General features: G+C 48.5%; 1 protein-coding gene across 1 annotated transcript in view; it reads right to left on the bottom strand.

Annotated features, from left to right (window-relative positions):
* Positions 1-9,652, bottom strand: part of SMS (spermine synthase) — a 77,760-nt gene extending 68,108 nt beyond the window's left edge. Inside the window, exon 1 of the mRNA XM_039499908.1 lies at positions 9,489-9,652. Coding sequence (XP_039355842.1) covers positions 9,489-9,543 — 55 coding nt within the window. The 5' untranslated portion in view covers positions 9,544-9,652. The remainder of the gene's footprint in view (positions 1-9,488) is intronic.
* Between the last annotated feature and the right edge of the window lie 2,970 nt (positions 9,653-12,622).

The following is a 12,622-nucleotide window of genomic DNA, read 5'->3' as shown; positions in this document are numbered from 1 at the left end:
TTACATAGTGTGTAAAGTTATGCATACGCTTACACAATCAGATTTTCACAAATGCCTAAGGGAGTTAGGTTCCCAAATATTAAGGGTGGGATTCACAGGGGGGAAACTTTGGTGCCTACAGTAGCTGACAGGAATTTTGTAAATGCCACCTTTTACATACCAACATTTAGATACCATTGGAATTCATAAAAATCCTCTTGGCTACTGCTTAATCCTGTAGGCACACAGGCACTTTAGGCACCAAAGTTTCCATAGTTAAGAGTCCCTGAGGCACCTACATTTCAGCAGCTAGGCACATGCACAGTCGCCCAAGTCCTGAGATCACTAAGCAGAGAGGGCTGACCCAGTTCAGGCACCTAACTCTATGAGAGGATTCACAACTGTGAACCTTGAGTGGAGGGAGATGTCTCCCTCAGGCCTGGAGTTAGTTGCCTCTCTTTGAGGGGAAGAGCTTACACAATACTCCTCCTCTCCTAGCCAATAGGAAATGGTGAGTTTAGGTAGCTCCCCACTGAGCATGTTGGCTTTTATTAATCCCTTTCTTAGGCCCTCTCTCCCCATACATTGCATAGCGGGCCTGGGTGCCTAACTCAGGATTAGGACTTCCAGTAGGTGCTGCAATGCCTAAATCCCCCATAGGCTGCTATAAAAAAGCCCAGTCTAGCTTGTATCCAGAGGAAAGAAGCCTAAGGGTACGTCTACACTACAGGATTATTCCGATTTTACAGAAACCGGTTTTTTAAAACAGATTGTATAAAGTCAAGTGCACGCAGCCACACTAAACACATTAATTCGGCGGTGCGCATTCATGTACCGAGGCTAGCGTCAATTTCCAGAGCATTGCACTGTGGGTAGCTATCCCATAGTTCCCGCAATCTCCCCCGCCCATTGGAATGCTGGGTTGAGATCCCAGTGCCTGATGGGGCAAAAAACATTGTCGCGGGTGCTTCTGGGTACAGCCTCACCCCTCCCTCCGTGAAAGCAGCAGCAGCCAACCGTTTCATGCCTTTTTTCCTGGGTGAACTGTGCAGACGCCATAGCACAGCAAGCATGGACCCTGCTCAGCTCAAGACAGCAGTCATGGACGTTTCAAAAAACTCGTGCATTCTCGTGCACTCAGTGCTGAACCGGGACCTGCAAAGCCAGGCGAGGAGGCGGCAGCGGCTACGGCAGCGCGGCGACGAGAGCGATGAGGACATGGACACAGAATTCTGTCAAAGTGCGGAACCCTGCACTTTGGAGATCCTGCTGGTAATGGGGCAGGTTCTAGCCATTGAACGCCGATTTTGGGCCCGGGAAACAAGCACAGACTGGTGGGACCGCATAGTGTTGCAGGTGTGGGACGATTCGCAGTGGCTGCGAAACTTTCGCATGCGGAAGGGCACTTTCATGGAACTTTGTGACTTGCTTTCCCCTGCCCTGAAGCGCCAGAATACCAAGATGAGAGCAGCCCTCACAGTTGAGAAGCGAGTGGCGATAACCCTCTGGAAGCTTGCAACGCCAGACACCGGTCAGTCGGGAATCAATTTGGAGTGGGCAAATCTACTGTAGGGGCTGCTGTGATGCAAGTAGCCAAAGCAATCACTAAGCTGCTAATACGAAAGGTAGTGACTCTGGGAAATGTGCAGGTCATAATGGATGGCTTTGCTGCAATGGGATTCCCTAACTGTGGTGGGGCGATAGATGGAACCCATATCCCTATCTTGGCACCGGAGCACCAGGGCACCCACTACATAAACCGCAAGGGGTACTTTTCCATGGTGCTGCAAGCACTGGTGGATCACAAGGGACGTTTCGCCAACATCCACGTGGGATGGCCGGGAAGGGTTCATGACGCTCGCGTCTTCAGGAACACTACTCTGTTTAAACGGCTGCAGCAAGGGAATTACTTCCCAGACCAGAAAATAACAGTTGGGGGTGTTGAAATGCCTGTCGTTATCCTGGGGGACCCAGCCTACCCCTTGATGCCATGGCTCATGAAGCCATACACAGGCAGCCTGGACAGTGGTCAGGAGCTGTTCAACTACAGGCTGAGCAAGTGCAGAATGGTGGTAGAATGTGCATTTGGCCGTTTAAAGGCGCGCTGGCGCACATTCCTGACTCGCTCAGACCTCAGCCAAACCAATGTCCCCTTTGTTATTGTTGCTTGCTGTGTGCTCCACAATCTCTGTGAGAGTAAAGGGGAGACCTTTATGGCAGGGTGGGAGGCTGAGGCAAATCACCTGGCCGCTGATTACGCACAGCCAGACACCAGGGAGATTAGAAGAGCACACCAGGAAGCGGTGCACATCAGAGAAGCTTTGAAAACCAGTTTCATCACTGGCCAGGGTACAGTGTGACTGTTGTGTTTCTTTCTCCTTGATGAAACCCTCCCCCTCTTGATTGACTCATTCACTGTAAGACACCCCCCCCCCTTCGATCACAGCTTGCTTTCTAAGGAAATAAAGTCACTCTTGTTTAAAAATCATGTATTCTTTATTACTTAACTATAAAAAGAGGGAGAGAACTGACAAGGTAGCCTGGGTGGGGTTTCAGAGGAGAATAGAAGGGAAGTAAAAGGCCACTATAAAAATTTCATAATTTCATAATAATGAGAGCCTTTTGGTTGGGCTGTCCACTGGGGTGGAGTGGGCGGGTGCATGGAGCCTACCCCCCCCCCCCGCCGAGTTCTTACTCATCTAGCGGGTGAGGAGGCTAAGGAACATGGTGAGGGGGAAGGGTGGTTATACAGGGGCTGCAGCGGCACTCTGTGATCCTGCTGCCATTCCTGAAGCTCCACCATATGCCGGAGCATGTCAGTTTGATCACGCAGCAGCCCCAGAGTTGCATCCCACCACCGCTGATCTTCCTGCCGCCACCTCTCATCTCGAGCATCTCTCCTCTCATCTCGAGCGTCTCTCCTATCCTCACATTGGTCCCTCCTATCCTCACGTTGGTCCCTCCTATCCTCACGGTCACTGGCATCTTTCCTGTACTTTGCTACCACGTCCTTCCACTCATTCAGATGCACTCTTTCATTGCGGGTCACTTCCATGATTTCCGAAAACATTTCTTCTCACGTCTTTTTTTCCACCGCCTTATCCCTGATAGCCTTCGGGATGGAGTAGGGATGCTTGAAAAATTTGCAGCTGCATGAGGGAGGGAAAAAAGGGAGAGAAGTATTTAAAAAGATACATTTTAGAGAACAATGGTCATACTCTTTCACGGTGAACAACACTATTCACTTTACATAGCACATGTGTTTTCACTACAAGGTCGCATTTTACTTCTTAATATTGAGTGTCTGCGGCTTTGGTGTTACAGATCACAGACGCAGGTCCGGGCATCAGAATTCTGCTTGCATGTGGCCATGGTAAGCCATTGTCTTTCGTCTTCTGCAGCCTTCATCTATCCAGCGCCCTCCTTTCCCAAATAGCAAGCAAAGCCCGTTGAGTGCTGCTTCTTTCCTGATAACGTGCAGCAGCAGAAACCACCCCGTGGCTGGTATCATGGAAGATCACTGCTAAACACCCCCCTTTCCATCACCCCCCACAACCGCGTGGCTGGTAGCAGGAAAGATCCCTGCTAGCCAAACGCGGAAAAGCGCAGCACCAATTGCCGCCGCCCCCCCCCCCCCCCCCCCCGGCTTGGCTACCTGCAGGGAAGGATTTCTTTTAAGCAACAGGCAAACAGCCCAGTAGGAATGGCCATCTCTGTCCCCTTACTTAAATTCCTGAATTTCAACCAGGTTACCATGAACAATATCACTCTCCTGAGGATAACACAGCGAGATAAAGAATGGATGTTGCTTGAATGCCAGCAATCACCGGGACCATACGCAGTTAGGCTTTGTCATGCAATGATACCAGATTACTTGTGTGGTCAAGTGTCCTACCATGGAGGACGGAATAAAGCAGCGCTGCCCAGAAATCTTCTGCAAAGGCTTTTGGAGTACCTCCAGGAGAGCTTCATGGAGATGTCCCTGGAGGATTTCTGCTCCATCCCCAGACATGTTAACAGACTTTTCCAGTAACTGTACTGGCCGCAAATGCATCACAAGTCCTCAGGCCAAATTAATCATTAAAAAACGCTTGCTTTTAAACCATGTCTTATATTTACAAGGTACACTCACCAGAGGTCCCTTCCATGGCTTCATTGTCTGGGATAGTTGCTTGGGAGGCCTGGGAGGGTAATTCCGTCAGGGTGAGAAAAAGCTCCTGGCTGTTGGGGAGAACTGAGTGCTGTGTGCTCTCTACAAGCTCGTCCTCCTCTTCCTCCTCCTCCTCTTCCCCGTCCGCAGAATCCTCAGCCATGGCTGCGATTACCACCCCCACCTCAGAATCCACGGACAGGGGTGGGGTAGTGGTGGCGGACCCCTCTAGAATTGCATGCAGCTCAGCGTGGAAGCGGCATGTTTTTGACCCTGCCCCGGACTTTCCGTTTGCTTCTTTGGTTTTCTGGTAGGCTTGTCTGAGCTCCTTAACTTTCACACGGCACTGTACTGAGTCCCTGGTGTGGCCTCTCTGCATCATGGCCTTGGAAATTTTTTCAAATGTTTTTTCATTTCATCTTTTGGAACGGAGTTCTGTTAGCACGGAATCCTCTCCCCATACAGCGATCAGATCCAGTACCTCCCATGCAGTCCATGCTGGAGCTCTTTTTCAATTCTCAGGAGACTGCATTGTTACCTGTGCTGATGAGCTCTGCATAGTCATCTGTGCTGGTGAGCTCTCCACGCTGGCCAAACAGGAAATGAAATTCAAAAGTTCGCAGGGCTTTTCCTGTCTACCTGGCCAGTGCATCCGAGTTCAGATGGCTTTCCAGAGCGGTCACAATGGTGCACTGTGGGATAGCTCCCGGAGGCCAATACCGTCGATTTGCGGCCACACTAACCCTAATCCGACATGGCAATACCGATTTCAGCACTACTCCTCTCGTCGGGGAGGAGTACAGAAACCAGTTTAAAGAGCCCTTTATATATCTATAAAGGGCCTCACTGTGTGGACGGGTGCAGGGTTAAATCGGTTTAACACTGCTAAATTCGGTTTAAACGTGTAGTGTAGACCAGGCCTAAGTATACTTTTTAATCATCTGCTTTATATTGTCTATATTTCACCTACTACAAGTACTAGATATAATTAGGTATCACACGGTCTTCTTACTTTTATATAAACTGTCCATTCACAGAGAGTCATGATTTTAAAGACTAAATATATTACCATACATTAACGTTTCCTAAACCACAATATCATTCAATAGCCTGGAATGATATAGTTGGTATTTGGGAGTAGGAGACACTTGAAAAGATATATACTAAAAACAAGACTCTTCAGTTGCTGTCCCATGGCAGAGAAATGTAAGGCATACAGATAACACACATTACTCTAACAAACAAGACAGTTCAAAGATACATCAACAATTTGTTAGTAGTTTCATAACATTCCAGAGCACTTTACCGTCACCCTGCAACACTGCTAGCTGCAGCTGTTATTTTTCTGTTAAAAAATTGTTTTGCCCATATAGGAGATAAAACAAACAAGCTAGTTAATAACCTTTGATTCAGCCTTTATATCCAAAACTTATTTCTATAGATTATATATACTGGTTTCATTACAGAAATCATACCAATATTTTGTTTTGGGCCACTACTATATAGAGGTGAAATTCAATATAAAAAAACCCACAACTTGAGTTGAGGACACAGTCATCTGGGGAAAAGAGACTCACTCCTCTCCAAAGACTGTTCACCTCCTGTTGTTACAGAAACACACAAGAGTAAAAGTAGTTTTCCTCATTCACTTATGTATTGGATAACTCTTCCCTGTTTAGTCAACTTCCCCTTTTGTTGTTAAGGTGAGTACTTCACACACACTAACTGGAAAGAGAAAAGTGTTGTAAAAACAATAGGAAAGTAGGATTTTAAAGACACAATAAGGCAGATGTAACACCTGAAAACATTGCCCCCATTAACTAAAGGGGGGGGCATAGAAAAGTATTAAGGACAGAATATGTTGTTAAGTACACAAACTTTTACAATTATTTTCCCTTCTGTGATATCCTTTTGGTTCTTGATGGTTCACTAAAAAATGTTTCATCCTGCACTGAAACTTCTAGAATCTATGTTATCTTCACTGAAACAGAATTCCTAAAAAGGATTTGTTTAACACGGGGGAATGCCTGTCCCCAACCCAAACAGCCTGGAAAAAGTACTCCTGGGGGCATTCTGCACCAAAAAAATAAAAACTCCATGCAAAATTCTGCAAATTATATTTGTTAAATAAATGTGGAGACTCCAGCATGGCACTGGGGAGCACAGGCCACTAACTGCACAGAGGTGGGAAATCACTGTGCAGCACCCCCTCGGACACAGACTCAGCAGTGAGGCTGCATCCAATCCACACACAGCTCAAGGACTGGGCCAGCAGAAACACCCCAGGGCCTTGCCCCTCCAAGCCAGGTGCGCCATGATGTGTGGGCAGGCAGGATCCAAGCATGGAGAGGCTTAGTGTGGGGGGGATCCAAGTGTGGGTTGAGAGGGTTCTGTGTGGTGCAATCTGGGTGCGGGCAGCTCAGGGATCCAGGTGTGGGGGGGAGCTGGATGCACAGGGGCTTGTTGGTGGGTGGAGGGGGTTGTGGGGGCAATGGTAATGGGACTCTGTGGGGAGGTCCAGCTGAATGTGGTTGGGGGTCTGGGTGTGTGGGGGGGTATAGAGCTCGGCAGGGGCATCTGGACGTGGGGGGCTCAGTGAGGGGTCCAGATGCTGGGGGGAGTGGGGCTCATTGGAGTGGGGATTCAGGTGCAACTGGCTGGGGATCAGTGAGGTGGGGATCTGGATGTGGGTGGCTTGTTGGGGTGGTCCAGGTGCAGAGGGAGTGGGGCTCATCGGTAGGGTTTCAAGTCAGGGAAGGAGGCTCAGCGGGAGGGTCTGGGGGTACAAGGGGATCGGGATCTGGATGCACAGGGGTTGGGTGGATGGGGGAGCAGCTCCCTGTACATGGATCCCTCCTCCCCTAGCGATGGATGCAGGAAGTAGGGGGTGGGAAGTAGGAAGTGTGCAGGGCTTCCTGCATCTGGGGGTGGGTCTTACCGAGCCCTGGACACAGTGCAGGGGAAGAGGGAGTCCCATCCTCTCCAGCCCAGCTAGGATTAGCAGCTGAGCCCGGCGCAGGATAGGAGCCACCAGCCAGGTCTTCCCCATCCCCATCCCCTACCCCTACCTCTCTGACGGCTGTCCTGCAACATACTTCTGGGGAGGGTTGCATGACCGCTCTTGTGGCTTCCCTTTGCTTTCCCGTCAGAAAGTCATTTTTCTGCGGGGAAGCAAAGAAAACTGCAAGGGACATAAATTATGTGCATGTGCAGTGGCGCAGAATTCCCCCAGGAGTAAAAAAGGGTGCATTCAACAACAACTAAAAAAAATTATTTAAAATAAATATTGTCAGAGTAATTAATAACTAGCAAAGTAATCAAGTGTTTACTTGCCTCCTTACGAAACTATCAATTTCAATCTACAGACTTTGATTGGCACTCAAAGTTTACTACAACGCTCTCCAAATGTGAAATGTATCGCCCACCTAACTTACCAAATAAAATTAATACTTTTATTGAGTTTTGGCTCAAATCTGCCTCCCCATCACGCAACTGACCAGTCTGTGGCTGTAGTCAGTAGTTAAAATCTGATCCCAGCTCACTTTTATCACTTCTTACTGCCAGAAATTCTGCACACCATCATCTGACAAGAAATTCCGGGATAGCTTACAAAATTATAATAAATTATGTTGGATATGTGTCCCTCTACTTTGTGTTGACCCAGAAAAAAAATCAGCATGTTACCTCAAAAATTCCTGTTGCCTCATTTTAAATAAGAGAAAAATGCTACTTTTAGCATTTCGCTGACAAGTCATAATAGACTACCTAATGAAATGCCACAGGTCAGATTTTCAGGACATTCCATTTTACAGTAATGTCTCCTCCCCAAGGCAACCTCAAAAAGCCTAATATGGATAGGAGGTTTTTAACAAAAATATCTAGTTTTTAATATGAACAGATTTAAAAATTTTATTAAGATGTTTAAAAAAAAAGTGAACGGTACAGAGTTTAAGCGTAGAAGTTTCTGGTTATCTGGGAATAACGTACAGATTATCAAGGGGTGCAAAATTCGGGTTAAGATCTGATGGCATAAGGAATGCATAATCTGCAATATCCCCAATTGGAGGTGTAAAAGGTTAATGGGTCAAAGTACAGATATTGATATATGAGAGTATGTTGTTTATATAATGGCTACATTCAGGTGTGGAGTATCGTGAGTAGATACAATGAGGATGGATTGATTTAATGTTCAGTGAGTTTACGGCTCCAGTTCATATGGTCCAACAGACAAGTACATGCATAAATCAACCCCACAGACTGAAGTCTTCATGATAAATCACAGCATGTAAGCCATGAATGCACACCCCTACCAACTCCCTTCCTGTAGCACCGTAACAAAGGGATAAACAATTAAAAACAAAACTTGAGTCTTTTCTAGCTTAGCTACCCGTGTCACTTGCAAGAGGCCGACAATGCACATTTCCAAACCAGATCTCCGAAATCCGGGCATTTCCTTGTTTCCTCTCTCCATATCATATTGTTGTATTTCCCTCCAACCCTCCCAAACACAAATATTTCATTTTGCCTCGCTCTATTTCCACACTAGGCCAAGCATTACCTTGGCCAGATCCCATTTCCCACCAGGATAAATGCAGAAAAATTAAAGTAACCTCGCCAAGAGACAGTCACCTAGCCGAGGGACAGAAAAAGGTCATGCACGCGGCAAAGAAATGCTTAATAGCAGCAACGTCCTTCCCCCAGACGCACACAATTTTAAGCGACAATCCACTTATTTGCACTATAACACTTGCATCAACCCTCTAGCCTGGCGAAGCAGAGCTGCACTAGGTGCGTTGCTAGGCTGGCCGCCGATGCCGAGCGGACTTTGTATTTTTTTTCCCCTACGGGTCGGAGAGGTGAATTGTGCGGAGACGGACAGGAAAGGGGCTGCATGGCGAGGCACGAGTGGCGGACGCATCTGCATGCCTGGGGGGAGGCGGGGGAGCTCCGCACGTCCGGGGAGACGCAGGGCAGGGGGAACCCGCACGCCTGAAGGGAGAGGGCAATTGCACACAGCAAGGGCCGGGAGAGCTGCATGCCTGAGGCGGTTACCGCAGGGGGCCCTGCAACATGGGGGAGGGGAGCCCACGGGAGACTTGCGGGGGGGAGGGGCAGCCGGATGCCTGCACGGGGGGAATCAGCTGCGCGCCTGGAAGGAGGGGGCGCAGGAGGGGGAGCTCTGGAGGAAGCAGCGCAAGGATTTGGGCAGGGAAGCGCTCGCATGGGCGGCGGGAGCTGCCGGAGGGCCTGCAGCCAGGAGCGGGCCGGGGCCGGCTCCCCCCGGCCCGCTGTCTGACCGGCCAGAGGCGGAGCACCAGCCGCCGCTCGGGGCGCTAGCAGTGGGGAGCGCGGCGCCGACCTGGGGCGCTGAGCAGGAAGTCCAGGGTGCTGTGCCGCGCTGCTGCTGCTGCCATGGCGAGGCGGAGCCCTGTGCCATGCCTGGTGGCGGCGGCCGCTGCTGCTGCTGCTGCTGCTGCCCGAGCCTGTGTGCGCGGTGTGGGGCTGCTGCGTGGCCGCGTGTGCGGCGGGCTGTGGGAGCGCAGGGGGAGGGACCCGCCAGCGCCGCCCAGCCCAGCCCACCCTGGGGGGAGCAACCGCGGCGGCCTCCGGGGGCGAGGCAGTGCTGCAGGCGGGCCGCAGGGGGTTCCCGGGGGGGGTCCCCGCCTCCCTTCGCTGCCGCCCACAGGTCAGGGGACACTGGGCAGTAATTAAACAGCAAACAAACCCTGGGGCCCAGGCAATAGCCCCTCAGCCGGCAGTTCCTGGCCCCTGGAGCGCCCACACTGTGCCAGCACCAGGGGAGGGGACCAGCCAGCACAACACTTTGGTTCCTTGGGTTGTGAGCCCAGCAGGGAATGAAAGAACGGCCATATTGGGTCAGAGCAAAGGTCCAGCTAGCCCAGTAGCCTGTCTTCCAATGCCAGGCGCCTCAGAGGCAATGACCAGAACAGGTAATCATCAGCTAGTCCCTGCCCTAGCATCAGGCAGTCAGAGGTTTAGAGACACCGTAAGAACCTATAACCATCTTTTTGTTGTGCTTGTTCAGTGCCCAGCCCATGACTGGGGCTCCTATGTTCAACAGCACTGCAAAACAAATACTTGTAACAGTTATAGGTGCCTCCGTTGCCACCCTGAGCCTCTCTTTGGAACTTAATGGATTCTAGAGTTGGGCCCGTTGAAGCAGACAGATGCTCCCTGTGCTGCCACAACAGAAATACACCCCCCACCCCTGGAGTTCTCCCAGGGCCTTGCTTCACAGAAGTACCACAGAGTGCCCTGTGTTCTCCCAGTACTAACTTTGTTGCCTAGCAGGAAGGCTGCTGTCACTCTCCTTCAAAACATTTCAGAAAGGCTGCTGTAAGGAAACTTAAAATCTTTGAATAAAAGGAGAATGGCAAGATGAGATGCTGCATACTACAAACAGCAGATGAAAGAGGCAACATGTAAACAATGGGTGATAGTAAAAATTTTAGTTCAAGCAGCTGTGGCTGGTGTGACATCCAGAAATGTATCATTTTGTGGCATCATGGTTACCAAAAACTCCACTGGAACATGCAACCAGACCATAGTGGCCAATAAGACGTGTGTCATGGACTAGCTAGTCCTTTGAGGCAAGCTCTGCCTATCATTTAGCAGCTATCCCTAGCTTTACTGAGGAGCTGCCACTAGTTCATTACTGATCCCACTGGGTGTAATGGGGCTTAGTTAGAAAGACTGACCCCAGCTGTGGTCGTGGAGCAGGGTGAGTACTATTCAAATAGAGCTGGGAACTCAGAAGAAAGGTGGACTCTAGAGAAAGAAATAAGGGGAGTTCCCCTCCAGGAAGAGTCTGAGGCAGTCAAGCTGAATCACCCAGAGAGGAGAGGAAGAGCAATGAGTTAGGGCCTAAAAGTAGCAGGGAGTTCCTCAGAGTCCCTAGCAAAGGGAAATGGGGCTAACCCTGCTGGGGAAGAAGCTGTTCAAGAGTGTCTCTACAGGGGCCAAGAAGCAAAAGATTTCATGAGCATTTGAGATGAGCAGAAGTTTGGACATTTTGAACTTTAAACCAGACCTTTAGTTACCGTAGAAGGAGAGTGAATTATTACATGACTTGGCCGGAGGGCTGAGCCGCAGAAGATTGGTGGTTGTACTACATGTAGGTACCAGTGACATAGGGAAAGGTAGAAGAGAGGTCCTGGAGGTCAAATGTAGGTTACTAGGTAAGAGATTAAAGTCTATGATAGCATTCTCTGAAATGCTTTCAATTCCACATGTGGTTCTGCCTGTCTAACTGGCTCTGCAGGGTCTCACTGGATGAGATAATGGTGTTAGGAGGAGGGATTAAGGCTTACTGGGAACCTTTTAGGAAAGAAGGAGCCTTTGCAGCAGAGATGGGCTCCACATAAACCAAAATGGAACCAGATTGCTGGCATGTAAAATTAAAAAGGTTGTAGAAGAGTTCTTAAACTAATGGCTGTGGGAAAGCCGACAAGTGCAGAGGAGCACACAGTTCAGACACAGACATTCTTTAGGTGAGGATTTATTAAAAGGGATACTCTATTCTAGTAAAAAAGGAGAAGATAGAAGTAGTTAAAGTACAGATAGGAACTGGAGAGAAAGTCAAATAAAAAGAGTCCCATTCAATTATATCTCATGAAAGCAGACAATTAAATGTTGACAAATTTTGTAAGTGCTTATTTATATACAAATACTAGAAGTCTAAATGTTAAGATTGATGAATTGAGTGCCTGGTATTAAATGAGGATATTGATATAATAGGCATCACAGAAACTTGGTGGAATGATGTTAATCAATGGGACACAGTAATACTAGAGTATAAAATATATAGGAATGACAAAGTAGGTTGTGCTAGTGGGGGAGTGGCATGATATGTGACAGAAAGCACAGAGTCAAATATAGTAAAAAAACTGAAATTAATCAAACAGTACCATGGAATCTCTGAATAGAAATTCCATGCTTGAACAATAAGAATATAGCAGTAGGAATATACTACTGATCAGGATGGTGATGGTGATTGTGATATGCTCAGGGAGATTGGAGAGGCTACAAAACCAGAAAGCCCAGTAATATGGGGGGATTTCAACTATCTCCATATTGATTGGGTTCATGTCACCTCAGGATGGGATGCAGAGAACATTTCTGGACACCATTAATGACTGCTTGGAGCAGTTGGTCCGGCAACCCACAAGGGGAGAGGCAATTCCTGATTTAGGCTTAAGTGGAACCCAGGACCCGGCCCAAGAAAATGTAGCTGAACTGCTTGATACTAGTGACCGTAAAGAGACTAAATTTAGCATTCTTGTAGGGGGGAAAATACCAGAGAAACCCACCACAGTAGTATTTAACTTCCAAAAGGGGAGCTACACAAAAACAAGGAAGCTAGTTATACAGAAATTAAAAAGAACAGTCACAAGAGTGAAATGCCTTTAAACTGCATGGAAACTATTTAAAAAAACCATAACAGAAACTCAAACTAAATGTATACCCCAAATA

Source organism: Mauremys reevesii, linkage group 1, assembly GCF_016161935.1.
Source record: "Mauremys reevesii isolate NIE-2019 linkage group 1, ASM1616193v1, whole genome shotgun sequence".
NCBI lineage: Eukaryota > Metazoa > Chordata > Testudines > Geoemydidae > Mauremys > Mauremys reevesii.
This window is presented reverse-complemented; position numbering and strand designations above follow the sequence as displayed.